Raw genomic sequence first — 18,263 nt, forward strand, 5'->3', positions numbered from 1 at the left:
GAAACCTATGATATTTTCTACTATTTGTAAACTGCTAAGCAAGTTGCCCTGAAAGTTATAAAATGAGTAAATTACTGATCACTTACAGGATCACCTTATGTGTTGGCAAAATCTGAAGGTCTCAAAGCCTCACCCCACCAAAGTCAGCTTTACCAGCTGCCTGATACATACCTTCCCCATAGTGCTTCTCCCCATTCACATTGATAAATAATATAAAGTGTAGACATTTTAGGAAAGGGAAACCTCACCAGATTTCCAAGTTGGGTATTCATTAGTATGAAAGAATATGATACTTTCTTGTGAGCAAATTTATTTTGGACTAAGGGGATTAAAAGATGTAAGGAAGCTATCGAGAGACCAGAAAGATGAGAAGGACAAGAGAACAAGTCCATAGTGTGGGTAAAATCTACAACCAGATTGGGAGGAGGCTGAGTCATGAAGACAAAATATGTTAGCTTCCTAATTTTCAGGGTGGTCCTGGCACCTGCACTTAAGAGTTAACAGTCATGTTTAGAAGATAAGATGAAAGCAGGAAAGATAAAAACCTAGATCCATACATGGCAAGGTACGTGGTGGACCGAGGTAACAAGGAAAAAGGGAAAAAAATGGAAGGAAAGGACATCAATATTAAATGGACTTCATTTTACTACAAGTGACAAAACCGCAACTCATAATTGGCTTAAAAACTAAAAGGGGGTTAAGATACCTAGCTTATATAACTGTTGTGTAATGGTTGGATCTAATACCCAAATAATATCATCAATAATCTATCTGTCTCCCCCCGTCTCTAATATTTTCGTTGCTACATGTTAGTTATTTATCCTCAGCCCTCTGGATAGGCAGATGCCACCAGTGCTTTGGCCCTGGGGTCCATCCTGCACTAATCACTGTGATTGACACCAAGAGGTGGTCTGCCCTCCCAATCAGGGGGCTGAGATTCTTGAGGGCTGGGGGTCTGGAAGTGAAAACTAAAACTACTGTTACTTTAAAAGGGGAATAGATGCAGGGAAGGCAGAAACCACAGATTTAAGTCTCTGTCCCCTCTGGAAACTGTTTCCCCAGCAGGTGAGAGGAGTATTTTTCCTGAGCTTTTCTTTCACAGGTGACTCTGGGCCAGGGGCCACCAAGCCAAAGTCTAAGCTGGAGAGCTGTGTAGTCATTACAACTCCCCACTGTGCTTTTCTTTCCTAATTACCAGAAGGGTGGCTTTTGGAGGACTTGTCTTCTGTGGAGAAGGTTAGCCCCAGCTTGAAATTCTCCTCTGAGCTTGGAGCCTAAAATGGATTTTTCTAGTAGACATTTGAAGCACTTTATTGAGGCAACACCACACCTATTTAATGAAGCCCTGAAAAGGCACCTTAGGTGAAATAAAAGATGAGTTAAATAAAAAATAAAAATAGACTGCTTAAAATAGAACATATGGCTTTGGACAATCTAAAAAGCCATTAACCTTCTTTCAATGTAAAGTACACAGCTACAAATACTCATAAGTTTAAAATCACAGAAAGAGAAAGAGAGAAGAAAAAACTCCACTTACTAGACAAGACACAATTGTTAATTTTATTTGTGTGTGTATGTGGGGGTGTGCGTGTGTGTGTGTGTGTGTAAAAGATCATTTTTTGTATTCTGATTGGTTTTATAATTGCTTTTCCCTTCTCAGTGATAGCGAAACTTGGTTTTGTGACTGTCCAAGGCTGTACTCGGGCAAGCAGTGCCAGTTTGCAACTTGTGAAAGCAACCCATGTAGAAATGGTGCCACCTGTGTTCCTAAATCCGGGACAGACATTGTCTGCCTCTGTCCGTATGGAAGGTCTGGTCTCCTCTGCACTGAAGGTAAGAGCTTTTCATTATTGGGCATGAGCACAGGTAGAAGGGGGTGAAGAGGAGAGAAAGTCACTCAGAGAAATCAAGGACAGTACCTGACTGAACAAATCCGTCAAATCCTTTCCTTGGTTCTTTTCAAGTCAGTCAAGACAAGACCCATTAATAAGATGGATCACTGAGCAGGTATTTCTCCTACCCACTGAGTAATTATAAAGGAGGTAATAAGTTTTCCCTGAGGTTAGACTACGGAAAATCTGTATTATAAAATCTCCACAGCATTCTAATACTTAAAGAGTAGCAAGGAAAATCAGAAAAATACATAAAATCAAATTATTTTACAACATTTTGTCAAACTGAGGATATAATATTAACAAATCTATGTATTGTAGACGAGGTGTTTTTATTTAAAGATAACAAAACCCATGACACGGTTATTATATCCCAAGAAACTAAATCAGAAATACAAGCCATGTTCCTCTCTTTAGGAAAATCCAGTATGTAGAAACCCTTTATTACAAAAATGTACAAGAAGCTACAATATAAGATAAGAAGCAAATTTCCTAAGAATATAACTTTTGCTTTGATATACAGAAATAAATTCTGTAAATATTTTCAGAAAGAATTAAAAGTATTTGGTATTAATATTGAATCAACTCAGGATGACTTATTTCATCTTAATTTTCACCATAAAGATAAAAAAAATGTTTACCCCTTTGACACTAGTGATATTCGTTGCCAAATTTTAGACTAAGGCTCCCAAAGTGAGCACAGACCCTACATCCTGGGAAACACACACAATGACACTAACACATCCAGACTGTGCTGACTCATCAAAAAGCTGGGGCCGCACACCTGTTGGTACAGGCGTGAAAATTGAAACTAGAATAAAGACGAATCCGTGACCAAAAAGTATTGATGGTTTTGATACGTACGTCTTTAAAGGGAACTAAGGAAACAGACTTGATGCATAGCTGAGAGAGGGGCCCCGCTGTGCGCATGGCAGGACCACGTTAGACGCAAGCTTTATCTTTGCAATAAGCATCATAGACAGACGGAACAGAAGTCTTGCCCTTCCCTATAAAAACCTCATGCTTCTTAGACGTAATCATTCCAGTTAGTTAAAAGCTATTGGAAAATATAATTGATGGCAATAAATTTGATTACTAAAGGATAAATCATCAATTTCGCTTCCTGATTAAAAATGACTGACCATATGAAATAAGAAATGAAGATTTACAAGAATATCTTCATGTATTTACAAAAAAATTCTTATTTATTCCCCTCTCTTAGTCTCATTAGGGTTCCAAAGATGCAAAGATTTATGAATGATTGAGACAGAAAAGATCACACCAAGTTTATTAGGCTCTTTGCTTCAGTGTCAGTAAGAAGAAATTCCTGCATGCTCCCATCCAGAGGAATGTCTCAAAATAATTAGCCTATCCATTAATGTTTCTACAAATGTGCCAGATCCATTTGAGAATTCTGCCCTTATAGAGCTTACCTTCTGACTGAGAAGATAAAAAGAAAATAGAAATGGCTCGAGACACAATATAAATGTTATGAAGAGAATTATGAGGGAAACGAGGATGAAGAGAGTGGCTGGGGAGGGTTGCCAATCTCACCACAAGAATGACTCCAGGAGAGGGGAGGTCAGTGCTGAGGTCTAAAGAATAAGGAGGAAAAACAAGTCTCCAGGCAGAAGGTTCAGAAAATGGAAAAGCCTAAAGAGAGAGCATGAGCCTTTTGAAGAATAAGAGGCGCTTCCACAGCTGACGCACAAGAAGCAAGGCTTAGACTCTGTTTCTGGAGTACTTAGGAAGCCATGGCCGGCGGGTTTCAAACAGGCACATGGTTTATATGTATTTGCTTAAACCATTTTGATTTTAGAGATTGATTTTAGAAGGCTTCTGTCTCTGATCCTGACAAAAGATAATTTTGTCTAAGACAAGGGTGATGGCAGTAGAGAATGAAATAAGTGAACTTGAGATCGGTTCTGGGGACAGAACTGGAAACTTAATGGAAAGGTAAGTGTGAGAAGGGCTGAATCAAGAACAATGGCTGGATTTCTGTTTGTTGGTTCGTTTGAACTGCAGGTAGATGGTGGCACCCAAATCATTGCTTGGACCATTCAGGTACCAACCTGACCTCCAGGGGGTTGTCCAGAACATGCTGAACATACGTTTACTCATTAGAGAGAAGCATAGAGCAAACCAATTGAGCATGGTTCTTGCCCAGTTACAACCACACATGAGAACAGGCATAGAAAAAACTGAGACTCTCTTTCTTATCTTGGCCTTTTTGTTAATACCAGAGGATTAAAAACTCAGCTTGTTTTATCAGCAATTGTGTTTGCTACATATCACTTTTCTTTCAAATTATAGCCATGTCTGCCATGCTAATGTATTCCTTAGGGGATAATAGAAAATATAATTATGACATTTCCTACCTTGTTGATGTTTCACTGGGGAATTCGTTCCTGGTTGATCACAGCAGTGCTGTTGGAGATGAACACTGGAAATGGAAAGCTCCAGCTGCCTTATTCATAAAGTGCTTGGCTCTCCTCAGCCACACTTCCTGTGGCCTGTTCCTACCAGGAAAAACCTCTTCTTGTTTTCTTAACCACATGTCTTTCTAAAGACAAAGGGGAGACGCTTTCTCTTGTCTCTTGCCCTCTTGTGTCCCTCTATAAATATTTCTTAATTTACCTTCTCCTCCCAATCTAGGTCACTCATTGGACACAGGTTTTGAAGAAAGCAGCACCATCCTGATTGCAAGCCCAGGCCCTGCAATCGGTGTGCTGGGTTCAAATCCCCATTCTCTGCTGACTAGTCAGCAGAGTGATCTCAGGCAAGTCCCTGGATCTCTCAGAACTTCCACTTCAGTGAATATAATAATAGAACCTACCTTAGAGATTCAGTGAGAATTAAGTGAGATCATTCATGTAGAGTACCTAACATGTTACTGATCATATAGAAAATGCTTTTGGAATAAAATAATGCCATTTGCAGCAACATGGATGGACCTAGAGATCATCATACTAAGTGAAGTAAGTCAGAGAAAGACAAATACTACTTATATGTGAAATCTAAAATATGACACAGACGAACTTATCTACAAAACAGAAACAGACTCACAGACATAGAGAACAGACTTGTGGTTGCTTGGGGGTGGGGGGGGAGGGAAGGACTGGGCGTTTAGGGTTAGCAGATGCAAACTATTATATAGAGGATGGATAGACAACAGAGTCCTACTGTAGAGCACAGGGCACTATATCCAATACACTATGATAAACCATAATGGAAAAGAATGTATTATATATATATATATATATATATATATATATCTGAATCACTTTGCTGTACAGCAGAAATGAATACAACATTGTAAATCAGCTATACTTCAATTTTAAAAATGCTTTGGTTTTTTTAAGCGTGTCAAGCCAAGATTCTCACATGCGCAGTAAACTGCCACGTCTTAATGTGGGAGAGGAGGCTGGATCTCCATCCCAGCTAAAAAGGAAACTCTCTAGGATGTCAAAGGAAATCAAAATTAATTTCCTTTTAAGAATTTTTCTAAGTTGGTGACACTCTTCACAGCGCGTGGAGGCAAGCCAGGGTATCACAAAATCAGGGAGGAAAGTGGCACCCCAGTGACAGATATTCAGCAGGCTGTTTAAGGACATGATACCTCTGTAAAGCAGCTTAATGTCAGGCTGGCATTTTGTGATGGCATACTTCAAACAAGTGTAACTTTATGTCATGTAAGCTTGTGACTCTTGACAGCATCTACTCTGATAAGATCCAGCTTTTTCTCTCCAACTCAACAGCTGTTTGATTGCCCAGCTGTTCACATGACCTCAGTATCCTTCCTTTCCCACCATGTTTAAATCCTGTGTTTTCTAGCTCCTCGTTACAAAGACGTGTTGAAAAGATCAAGCCCAATCCCAGAGGGGAGTAAGGAGACAGTAGATTGTGGCCACACGAAAAAGCACTCAGGAAAGTGATTGCACTTGCTCTGGGTTGAACGCAACCCTTGAGAAGTCTGCATTTTCTCTTCCTTAAGAACTGAGGGAATTGCCTTTCCTTTTGTTCAGTGGGAAGGTGCATACCTCCTGCCTTTCACTTTTTTTTCTATCTGTAAAGAAAAAAAATTAGATTGACACATATAAAAAGGCAGCAATTAAAATAAGTACATGTCTCAACATACACCAAAATGCTTGTGACAAGTAGCCTTGATGGACGCTTGCCAACGAATCCACTGGCGCGTGGATTAGCACCTTTCTTCTGTTTATGCAAGAGGCAATTCCAGCAAAGCAAAGTCACAGCTATTGTTCCAATAATTATTACAAGTACTTTGTGTCTATAAGCAAATGAGTCTTTAAAAATATATACAAAAGTATCCAGAAAATATTTTCTGGTGAATGTCTTTCATGAGGTTTATATGTATCTATAATTAATTCTATAATCTTTCTCTAAAGGCATTATGCTTCCTACCAATGATTGGTGTTGGATTTAATTATCTATATGTACACACACACACATACACAAATACATTCACACACACATGCACACACCCATCGATTAAAAACAATGAGATAAAAAGGTATTTTGGGGATTTCCTTGGTGGTGCAGTGGTTAAGAATCCACCTACTAATGAAGGTGGGACACGGGTTGGATCCCTGGTCTGGGAAGATCCCACATGCAGTGGAGCAACTAAGCCTGTGTGCCACAACTACTGAGCCTGCGCTCTAGAGCCATGAGCCACAACTACTGAGCCCTCCTGCCACAACTACTGAAGCCCGCATGCCTAGAATCCGTGATCTGCAAGGAGAGCAGCCACCGCAATGAGAAGCCCACGCACCGCAACGAAGAGTAGCCCCCACTCGCCACAACTAGAGAAAGCCCACGTGCAGCAATGAAGACCCAACGGAGCCATAAACAAACAAACAAACAAATAAATAAATAAAATTTATTTTTAAAATTAAAAGGTATTTTGACTTGGGGAATTATACCAGTTCTGGCAGAGTCTGCTAGTTGTTTAACCAATATATTCTCTCCTTTTTTGTTAATACAGCCCCGATTTTATTAGGAGCAGTAATGTACCCAGCTGAAATGCCTCAGCCTCCCTTAAAGCTGAGTGTAGCCATGGGACTAAATTATGAACAATCAGATGTAAGCCAAAGTATTTCCGAACCTCTGGAAAAACTGCTTAAGAGTGGAATGACCCCTAGCCCTCCTTTCTTAAACCTGGAAGGTGGATGAGATGATTCAAATTCCAAAACTCATCATGGATCACAAGGCAACCTTGAAAATGGAAGATACATGCTAGGATAGTGAAGCAAAAACATGAAATAAGCCTAAATCCCTGATAACTATAAAACTATCACACCAGCCAGGGATTGCCCACCATCAGACTTTTGTTCATGAGGGAGAAATAATCTATTTGGCTTATGCCTCTGTTATTTTGCTATGTGGTATCTACTATATGTCGTTAAACCTCATCCTTACTAATACAATCAGTGTCAAAATTTCCCCAAACTTTATAACCTGATATGTTTTCTCAAATATTTCTGATTTTGTTCATAAGTTCTTAGACTTCTTTTCAAAGAGAGAAAAAGTAGAGGATTTCTTTTGTTATCTTATTTCATACTATAAGTTTTAATAAATTATAAGTTTATAAAATATATTTTCAGCCCATTATTTTCAAATAATGTATGGACATTATTTCAATATTATAAAAGAAATATCCCAAGGTAAGCAGCAAAATGAAAAACTCTGTTTTTCCAAATTAGACAAATAATTTAGAAAGAAAATTTTAGATCTTACTTATGAAACATTACCCTTCTCTTAAAACTACCCCCATGAGACAATTTCTAACAATCACACTAAATAAAAAATCAAATTCTTTTGTAGATTTTCACATTTCAAATTCTAGTGAGGCATGCATCTGTTATTGTCTGCCTTTAAGCAGAGAACAAAGACTATTCATCGAACTCTTCCTAATTTTTTGCCTCCGGAATTCTGTCAGTAAAGAGCTAAACTCTAACAGCCAATTGTCCCTTCTGCTCATTCCAGGGCTTTGTCATTGTCTAGCAACCTCCCAGAACTCTCCCTCCCAACACTAGCACTTTCTGCTTGTTAAAAATGTCTTTAAAATGGATCGACTATGAACAGAGGCGGAATTGTCTCTTCTGAATGTATTTATGGCAAACTGACTTTGTCAACCGTGTGTGGAAATGTAACCTCTGCAGTTTGTCCTGAGCTCACCAGAGAATTTAACTTTGCAGGTCTGTCAGTCCAGGCCTTCCCACAAAGAGTGGATTTTTTTGTATAAAATGAATGCTGTCAGATCCCACCACACCCATCAGGTTATGATCAGTCGGGTTAAGAGCTGTGCAGCTGTGATGCCCCTGCCAGCGACAAGCAACAGAAAGCATGAACACGTTTGTTGTACATTTAAAAACTCTTCACAGAAAGGGACAATTGATTAGAGTCTGAGTAAATTTATGGTGCATCAGAAACTGCAAAGTCAACATTTTGTAAAGAGGCAATGAAATTTATTGATTATTAAGAATGAAATAAATAGGGAGGGAGGTGCCACTGTGTTATATAAATTGCCCACCACTCTATACACTGGCAGCAGCTATACAGTTCAGGGTTTGTGTTTGTTTTTATTCACAGATGTGCTCATATTTTGTCTTTTCTAATATTTTGTCATCCCATGACTTTGAGCTTGTAAATGGCTTCCTGTGTTCCTTAGGATGAGATAAGAACTGCTTAAAATCATGTACAAACCCAGCTGGACAGACCCCCACTTATCCCCAATGCCCCCTTCCAATTCACACTATTTTGTGATTCTCTTGTTTCTTAATTTTTTTATTGAAGTATAGTTGATTTACAATGTTGTGTCAATCTCTGCCTGTACAGCAAAGTGACTCAGTTATACACCTATATGCATTCTTTTTTTAGATTCTTTTCCATTATGGTTTATCACAGGATACTGAGTATAGTTCTGTGTGCTACACATTAGGACCTTGTTGTTTATCCATTCTAAATGCAATAGTTTGCATCTACCAACCCCAAACTCCCATTCCATCCCTCTCCCTCTCCCCCACCCCTTTGGCAACCACAAGTCTTTTCTCTATGTCTACGAGTCTGTTTCTGTTTTGTAGATAAGTTCATTTGTGCCATATTTTAGATTCCATGTACAAGTGATTTCATATGATATTTGTCTTTCTCCTTCTGACCAACTTCACTTAGTATGATAATCTCTAGTTGCATCCATGTTGCTGCAAATGGCATTATTCCATTCTTTTTTATGGCTGAGTAGTATTACATTGTATATATGTACAATGTACATATCTTCTTTATCCATTCATCTATTGGTGGACATTTAGGTTGTTCCCATGTTTTGACTGTTGTGAACATTGCCATGAACATAGGGGTGCATGTATCTTTTTGAATTATAGATTTGTCTGGGTATATTCCCAGGAGTGGGATTGCTAGATCTTATGGTAATTCTATTTTTAGTTTTTTTAAGGAACCTCCATACTGTTCTCCATAGTGGCTGTATCAATTTACATTCCCACCAACAGTGCAAGAGGGTTCCCTTTTCTCCACACCCTCTCCAGCATTTGTTATTTTTAGACTTTTTAATTATGTCCATCCTGACAGGTGTGAAGTGGTACCTCTTTGTAGTTTTTGTTTGCATTTCTCTAATAATTAGTGATGTTGAGCATCTTTTCATGTGCCTACTGTTCATCTCTATGTCTTCTTTGGAGAAATTTCTACTAAAGTCTTCTGCCCATTTTTCAGTTGGGTTGTTTTTTTTGTTGTTGTTGCTGAGTTGTATAAGCTGTTTGTATATTTTGGAGATTAAGCCCTTGTCAGTCACATCATTTGCAAATATTTTCCCCCATTCCATAGGTTGTTATTTTGCTTTTTTTTAAAAAATGATTTTCTTTGCTGTGCAAAAGCTTGTAGGTCCCTTTTGTTTTTATTTTTATTGCCTTGGGAGACTGACCTAAGGAAACATTGGTACGATTTATGTCAGGGAATGTTTTGCCTATGTTCTTTTCTAAGAGTTTTATGGTGTCATGTCTTATGTTTAAGTCTTTAAGCCATTTTGAGTTTATTTTTGTGCATGATGTGAGGGTGTGTTCTAACTTCATTGATTTACATGCAACTGTCCAACTTTCCCAGCAGCACTTGCTGAGGAGACTGTCTTTTTCCTATTTTATATTCTTGCCTCCTTTGTTGAAGATTAATTGACCTTAGGTGTGTGGGTTTATTTCTGAGCTCTCTATTCTGTTCCATTGATCTTTATGCCTGTTTTTGTACCAATATCACACTGTTTTGATTACTATAGCTTTGTAGTGTTGTCTGAAGTCTGGGAGAGTTATGCTTCTTGCTTTGTTTTTTTTCCCCTCAGGATTGCTCTAGCAATTCTGGGTCTTTTATGGTTCCATATAATTTTTTGGATTATTTGTTCTAATTCTGTGTAAAATGTCATGGGTAATTTGATAGAGATTGCACTGAATCTGTAGATTGCCTTGGGTAGAATAGTCATTTTGACAATATTGACTCTGCCAATTCAAGAGCATGGGATATCTTTCCATTTCTTTGAATCCTTTTTATTTCCTTTATTAATGTTTTATAGTTCTCAGCATACAAGTCTTTCACCACCTTGGTTAGTTTTATTCCTAAGTATTTATTTTTTGGTGCAATTTTAAAAAGTATTGTTTTCTTACATTCCTTTTCTGATATTTCATTGTTAGTGTAAAGGAATGCAACTGACTTCTGAATGTTAATCTTGTGTCCTGCCACTTTGCTGAATTCATTTGTTAGATCTAGTAGTTATTGTGTGGAGTCCTTAGGATTTTTTATATATAGTATCATGTCAGCTGTATATAGTGACTATTTTACCTCTTCTTTTCCAATTTGGATAACTTTTATTTCTCTTTCTTGTCTGATTGCTGTGGCTAGTACTTCCAATACTACATTGAAGAGAAGTGGTGAGAGTGGACATCTTTGTCTTGTTTCAGACTTTAATGGGAAGGCTTTCAGCTTTTCACCACTGAGTATTATGTTGGCTGTTGGTTTATTATAAATGACTTTTATTATGTTGAAATACGTTCCCTCTATTCCCACTTTGGTAAGAGTTTTTATCATGAATGGATGTTGAATTTTGTCAAATGCTTTTTCTGAATCTATCAAGATGATCATGTGGTTTTTGATTTTTCTTTTGTTAATGTGATATATTACATTGATTGATTTGCATTTGTTGAACCATCCCTGTGAACCTGGGATAAATCCTACTTGGTTGTGGTGTGTGATCTTTTTTATGTATTGTTGGATTCAGTTTGCTAATATTTTGTTGAGAATTTTTGCATCTATATTCATCGAAGATACTGGTCTGTAATTTTCTTTGCTTTTTTTTTTTTTTTTTTTTGTGGTATGAGAGCCTCTCACTGTTGTGGCCTCTCCCACTGCAGAGCACAGGTTCTGGACGCGCAGGCCCAGTGGCTGTGGCTCACCGGCCCAGCCGCTCTGCGGCATGTGGGATCCTCCCGGACCGGGGCACGTACCCGTGTCCCCTGCAGCAGCAGGCGGACTCTCAACCACTGTGCCACCAGGGAAGCCCCTGTAACTTTCTTTTTTGTTGGTGTCTTTGTCTGGTTCTTGGTATCAGGGTGATGGTGGCTTCATAGAATGTCTTTGGGAGTGTTCTCTCCTCTTCAATCTTTTGGATGTTTGAGAAAAAATGGTATAAGTTCTTCTTTGTATGTTTGGTAGAATTCACCTGTGAAGCCATCTGGTCCAGGACTTTTGTTTGCAGGAAGTTTTTTTATTACAGATTCTATTCAATGTTTCACTTCTAGTGATCAGTCTGTTCAAATTATCTATTTCTTCTTGATTCAATTTTGGTGGGCTGTATGTTTCTGGAAAGTTGTCCATTTCTTCTAGATTGTCAAATTTGTTGGCATATAGTCTTTCTATTTCTCTTTGAAATGCCAGCCACACACCGCACCATCCCTCCCTCAGACTGTGCACTGTGTGAAGGTAGACATCACCTTTCCTGGGCCATCACCACAGTGGTGAAGGGGCCAAAGGTGCCTGCATGTGGCAGGATCTCAAATTCTTGCTGAATTGCAAGTGATTTGAAAGTTCTTCAGAATATTCATCTAAGCTGTTACCCTGAGCCTTCTACTAAACCTATTACTTAGAGGGAAGTCAATAAGTATCTGCCAAATTGAAAAGGTAAACCAGTAAAATAATCAAAGAATGAAGAGTCTAATATGGAACTTTCCAAAAGTGTGTTCCACAGCACACTAGGGCAACAGGAGTGGGTTGAAATGAACTCACATCTATTGGGTGCTTGCTGTATGCCAGGCCCTCAGCTAAGCACTTACTTCACATATTCCTACATGATCCACATAATAACCCCGGGAGACATGTCATTATTCATCATGCAGATAAGGAAATTGAGGCTCAAAGAATTTAAATAACTAGTCAACAGTGATATAGTTTGTGAGTGGTGGGTAGATCTGGAACCAGAGCTCTCTGACTTCAGCCTTTCTTTAAAACATTGTGTAGTTTTATAATGTCCCCTTTTGGGAACTCACAGTGTGTAGTCACACAACAAAGACTCTGAGAAGTTGTACAATAACACAGCACTCTTCTTTCTCACAGAACAAGCCTTTCACAGAATATACTGGAGTGGTTCCCAAAGTGGTATATGCACACTCCAGTGTGGTATTGGAAGAAAATATTACTCCCCTTTTTTAATTTGTCAGTCTTTTAATTTGTTTTTTTATGCTTTATTATGTCCACATTATATTAATATATGTATATAATTTAAATAAATAATATATATGACCCATGATCACAGAAGTTTAGAGACCACCGATTTAACACTTCCCTTTCAAACATGGCCTGACATTTTTATTCATCCCACTGACTTCATGAAACTAACTTGGAGAAGCTGATTTCAAATTACCCTTGAAATGCTTGGGATATATAATATATAAAATGTATTATAGGATTCCATTTGGTTGACATTGTTAGAGGAAACAATGGAGTGGCATATTCGAAAGCTGCTTATTCTTGTTCTTAAAGTCCTTTAAAACAACCCACTCCCCCCAATACAAGTTACTTAAATTTGCATCCTCTAAGCTCATGCTTCCTGAGCTGTGGAAAAGATAGTAGGAAGACCCTGGGTGCAGGGCAGAGTGACTGCATCCTCAGCTGATACCAACAGCAACCTCACTGTGGAAAGTCAAGGGCATTCTATGGAAATGTGTCCCTCTGAGAAGGCTTTCCCCAACATAAACATCCAGGTAAGACCCCTTAGGCCTAAACTGAACAGAATAAGTTTAAGTGGAAGCCATTCTTCCTTCTCTGCATCATAATTCAATAAAAATCCGAAGTGCTTAAAATTCTATTATGCGTTTATCACTCAGCATTCTGTTTTGTTACAATTTTCCTCAATGAGTCAATGACTTGATCCTTGCTTTCTTCTTGGTCCTTTTACCAAATGATGACCCTTCAATACTTTAAGTTTCCAAAGAGATACTCAACTTTGATAAAGTTATAGTTCGTATACTTGATAAGATCAACTAAACCTGAAAAGATTGATATCTTCAGATAGATGATTTTCCAACTCAGATAAATAAACAGTTTCTTAGAGAAAAACACTAATCCAACAAGGTAGTGTTTTTGAAAGTGTAGCAATTACTGTAGAATTGATTAATCAAAATAATTAAACCAGTAATTCCAGTAAACTCATGACCTACATCTGGGATTAAATGACTTGGCCAATGGGGTCTGGGATTCCTATCATTACACATTTGTAAGACAGTTATTAAATTGGGGAATAATGAGAAAAAATAGAGAGGGAGGAAGAGAATAGTTCTGAAAATTAATTACAGCTCGTAGCCAAATCTCGACGTCATATGTACCTGTGTTGCATTAAGGCTATTCAATGCATCTGACATCTGCTTGCTCGCCACAGTTATGAGAGTTCTATAAACCTTCCCTTGCCTTATCCTACCCCTACTCTTGAGAAATTAAGGATAAATCCAAAGGTAAGGATAAGCAGACTTAAATGATCCCAATTTGGCTGTGATGATGTTGTCATAAACCCTGAATCTAAATGTGAACTGCAAATGGGAATTATAAACACTCAATATCAAAAGCATGGTTCACATCTCAAAATGTATGAATTACTCAATATGAACGATGGTTCCTGAAAGGCTATTTGAGTCCTTATTTTCCTAAGGAGAGCATGATGTAAGGATTACTAAGAACTGGGCTTCCTATTCATTTCTGAAATTAAAAATCTGAAGAGCAAACAAGAATAATTTACAAAAGCTCATCTATTTATGTATTTTAACTTCTTTTTTCCTATGGGCTAAACAATAAACAAATAAAGGTATATTTTTGATTCCTTTTTTCTACTGATGGCACCTTGGTCCTGGGTAAGGGATTTGCTGGGAGTGAATTAGCTCTTTCCTGCCTCTGACTTTGGTCATTAGAGCATAACTGGTGTGTCCATGGCTTGTAAAGTTCTTTGAAAGTCAGCATTTATTGCCCATTTCGATTTGCATCCATAACTTAACACCTGGCATGGAACATCCAATCTTTTCCAGAAGTCTATATATTGTATGACTTAGTCCCTCAAATGACATTTTGTAATTTGCTTTGCCATTCTAAAAGGGCCAAAGGTATTTTTGAATCTCATCTTTTTTGTTCTTGTGTATTAAATCAACTTGAAATTGTTAAAGTGAGACTTTTTCTGCCCCAAGTCTTGACGCTCTAGAGAAAACAAAGCTGTCATCAGGGTGAGTGGCTGATAATTCTGCTCATTGGAGTGTATCCCTGTCAGTCTCCAGGTAGATGGCTTAACATACACCTTGTTGACAGCAAATACCAAAGGGGGACAAAGCAGGAACATCACTGTGGCTGCCTTGTCCAGTTAGTCCCCAAGTCCTTGCCAGCCCTGCTATCTTAACCATGATAGCACTGAGTTTTCCTGGGATTGCTATATCCACTGCATTTGAAGTTGACTGCCTGTGTAAGCTTTAAAAATAGAATGTTGGGCTTCCCTGGTGGCACAGTGGTTGAGAGCCCACCTGCCGATGCAGGGGACACAGGTTTGTGCCCCGGTCCGGGAAGATCCCACATGCCGCGGAGTGACTGGGCCTGTGAGCCATGGCCACTGGGCCTGTGAGCCATGGCCGCTGAGCCTGCGCGTCCGGAGCCTGTGCTCCGCAACGGGAGAGGCCACAACAGTGAGAGGCCCGCGTACCGCAAAAAAAAAAAAAAAAGAATGTTGAAGAAATGTATATTTCAGAGGACTTTTTGTCTGTGGGTTGTAAAAATGCCTTCACAGTGCTGCTGCCTTCTTGCCTCCATCATACCTCTCTCCTCCCTGACTTGTGATAATAAATGAATACTTCTGAGAATCTTCAGGATCCTGGACTGAGCTACTGGATTTCAGTCTCAATCAGTATAGCAAAAGGAGGATGGAAATCTTCAACGGCCATTTCTCCCACAGGTTATGATAATTAAGGAATTACACAGTTTTCCTTCCTGCAAATCAAAGGACTTAAGGTGCCTCTCTAAAAACATCGAAAAGCCTTTTTAGTTATTCAAGTCTTGCCCTGTCGGAATAGGAGAATATCAGAACACAAAGGGCTGCAAATTTATGGGTGTCTTAAGCAAAGTCTAATTATAACTTAAAAAAAAATATCCCCTTGATAAAAGTCTATTTCCAGAGAAGCAGCTCTTGTAGAACAAACTTACAAATGATTATATCCCAAACGTGCTACTTGGTAAAATTGAAAAGAAGTATTGCTCAAAGCCTTCTTAGGTATAGAAAGCAAAAGAACAACATCTCATTTTTTCACCCTCCTTTCTTTCGAGTAGCGTAGGGTACTGCATTTTAGTCAATGAAAGCATTCTTTTAACACCTGCATGTTATTAATTAATGAACTTCGCCATTTAATCAAGCTCAGATATTATTTTATTAACTAAAAAATCCTCACATCACTTTATAGCTGACATATTGAAATTGACAGTGTTGGAGAAGAGAGCTGAGTTTGGGTCCAGGATGGGGAATGGCCAGCTGTGTGACCTTCAGCAAGTCCTTCACTGCACTTTACTTTAGACAGTCATCCTCTTCTTCAATTTTTTTTTCTTTTTTTTGCGGTACACGGGCCTCTCACTGTTGTGGCCTCTCCTGTTGTGGAGCACAGGCTCCAGACGCACAGGCTCAGCAGCCATGGCTCATGGGCCCAACCGCTCCACAGCATGTGAGATCTTCCCGGACCAGGGCAGGAACCCATGTCCCCTGCATCAGCAGTCGGACTCTCAACCACTACGCCACCAGGGAAGCCCTTTTCTTCAATTTTTGAATTCCAATCAGAACCCTTAGATTTACAATAAGAAAAATGAATTATGAGTTACTCCTACTGATTCAAATGCAGTTTTATTTGGTGTCACCTTCATTACAAGTCACGACAGTTCACAGAACGGCTAAGAAGAGTTAGTAGGGATTGAGTGCTTGCAATTGAGAGCTTTGTACAGGATATCTCATTTAATCCTCAAAAGAGCACAAAAAGCAGCTATTATTACTATCCCGATTTTATAGATTGAAAATTAAATAAGGTAAATAACTAGCATGAGGAATGGCCAATTAATGGCAGAGCTGTAATCAGAACACTTAACTGTCTATACGGCCTGCATCCTCTCCTTTTATGTTACTTATGTTACTCTGAATCCCATGAATATGCCTCAAATACACAGATTCAGTTACACAGTATTTAAAGCAAAATTTACTCATGGAAGTTATTCCTTATTATTTTAACAGAAACTGAAATAATAATTGTTTTCTTAAGAATAATAACTCAAGTATAAAATTGTGAACGATTGGTCAAGCCTCACCACATGATTAAAATGTTATCTAAACAAACCTAGGCACTTGGGGAGATTTGTTCATTATCAATGATGGTTTGTCCCATTGGCACAGGTATTTATTAGATTTGACATCAATATACTTTACTGTTCTTAGCTTTAGAAATTATATGGCAAATTATGAGATAATAAATATGGTTTAATTATGTTATTTTAATTATAAGAAAACATTGTAAGACAACATTGTTGTTGTCTGAGTAGAATGGGAAAAAATTGACCAAATTCAAGTCGTATTTAGAAGTAGATTCTATAAGACTTACTGATAGCCTGTGTTGGAAGTGAGGAGAAGAAGGGATTAAAAACTGGCTCTGAGATTTTTCAATTGAGCCACTTAGATAATAGAATGCTTTACTGAAACGTGAGAAGAAAAAACTTGGGATGGAAATAGTTTAGTTTTGCTTCAGACATCTGTAGAATGTATAAGTGGAGATGTCAAGGAGTCAGTTGGTTGTTTCATTTTGCCTTAAAATAAGAGGCTTGGCCCACAGAAATAAAGTTGGGGGCTGTCAGCACATAGTCTTAAACTCCTGAAAATACATAAAATCACTCATGAAGAGAATGCAGAGAGAGCTACATGCTGGGAGCTACACCATTTAGAATTTAGGTAAAGAAGAAAGAGGAGAAAAGAAATGGAGATTGAGAAGATTTGGTCAGAGAGGGAGCAGAAAATCTGGAGAGCAAGGTGTCACAGAGGCCACCACGGTCTGCTTTCCAGGGAAGAAGGCTTCACCAGAGCCTTATCTCATCTGGAAGGTGGTGTGCTTCCTACCTCAGCCTCACCAGCTTTCCCATCTCACCTAAGGAGGAAAATGAATCTCAGAAACATTTGTCAAAGTCATAGCCCAGGAGCACAGCCTCCTCCTGAAAGACTAGGAGGTCATCATGAGATCACAGAACCCTTCCATCCACGCCCATAACCACACACCTGGGCTCCAGGACAGCAACAGGGGTCACCACTGAAAGGACTGCAAGATGCACTCTCCTTGGAGAGAACCAGAGTCAACAGAGAGGACAAAATCACAGACACTAGAGGAATTGGAAGCCTCTGGCATCTACAGCTTCAGGGAACATTAAATACAGCCCACCTCCTAACCAGATTAATATCACTTCACACTAAAATCCTTTACCTTAGTTCCTATTATGTGATACGTCATGTCCAGCTTTCAACAAAAAATGATGATGCTAAAAGACAAAAAAAAAAAAAAGAAGAAGAAGAAGAAAGCAGAAAAAGAAAGAAAAGAAACACATTCTGAAACAAGCATCAGAACAAGACACAGATATTACACAGAAACTTGAATGATCATACACAGAATTTTTTTAAAAAATCAGTAAGACATAAACAGCACTTTGAATCATAGAGGTACTAAGAGGGTGTGATGAACCACTTCATGTCAATACAGCTGAAAAATTATATAAAATGCGTAAAATCTTAGTAAAACACAATTAATTAAAACCAGAAAAATA

The 18,263-nt window shown here is 38.5% G+C and overlaps 1 protein-coding gene across 2 annotated transcripts in view; it reads left to right on the top strand.

Annotated features, from left to right (window-relative positions):
• EYS (eyes shut homolog) overlaps positions 1-18,263 on the top strand; it is a 1,666,475-nt gene that overhangs the window by 1,517,342 nt on the left and 130,870 nt on the right. For both annotated transcript variants that reach the window (XM_067702876.1, XM_067702877.1), the window contains exon 34: positions 1,661-1,833. In XM_067702876.1, coding sequence (XP_067558977.1) covers positions 1,661-1,833 — 173 coding nt within the window. The remainder of the gene's footprint in view (positions 1-1,660; positions 1,834-18,263) is intronic.

Source organism: Pseudorca crassidens, chromosome 13 (genome assembly GCF_039906515.1).
Source record: "Pseudorca crassidens isolate mPseCra1 chromosome 13, mPseCra1.hap1, whole genome shotgun sequence".
Lineage (NCBI taxonomy): Eukaryota > Metazoa > Chordata > Mammalia > Artiodactyla > Delphinidae > Pseudorca > Pseudorca crassidens.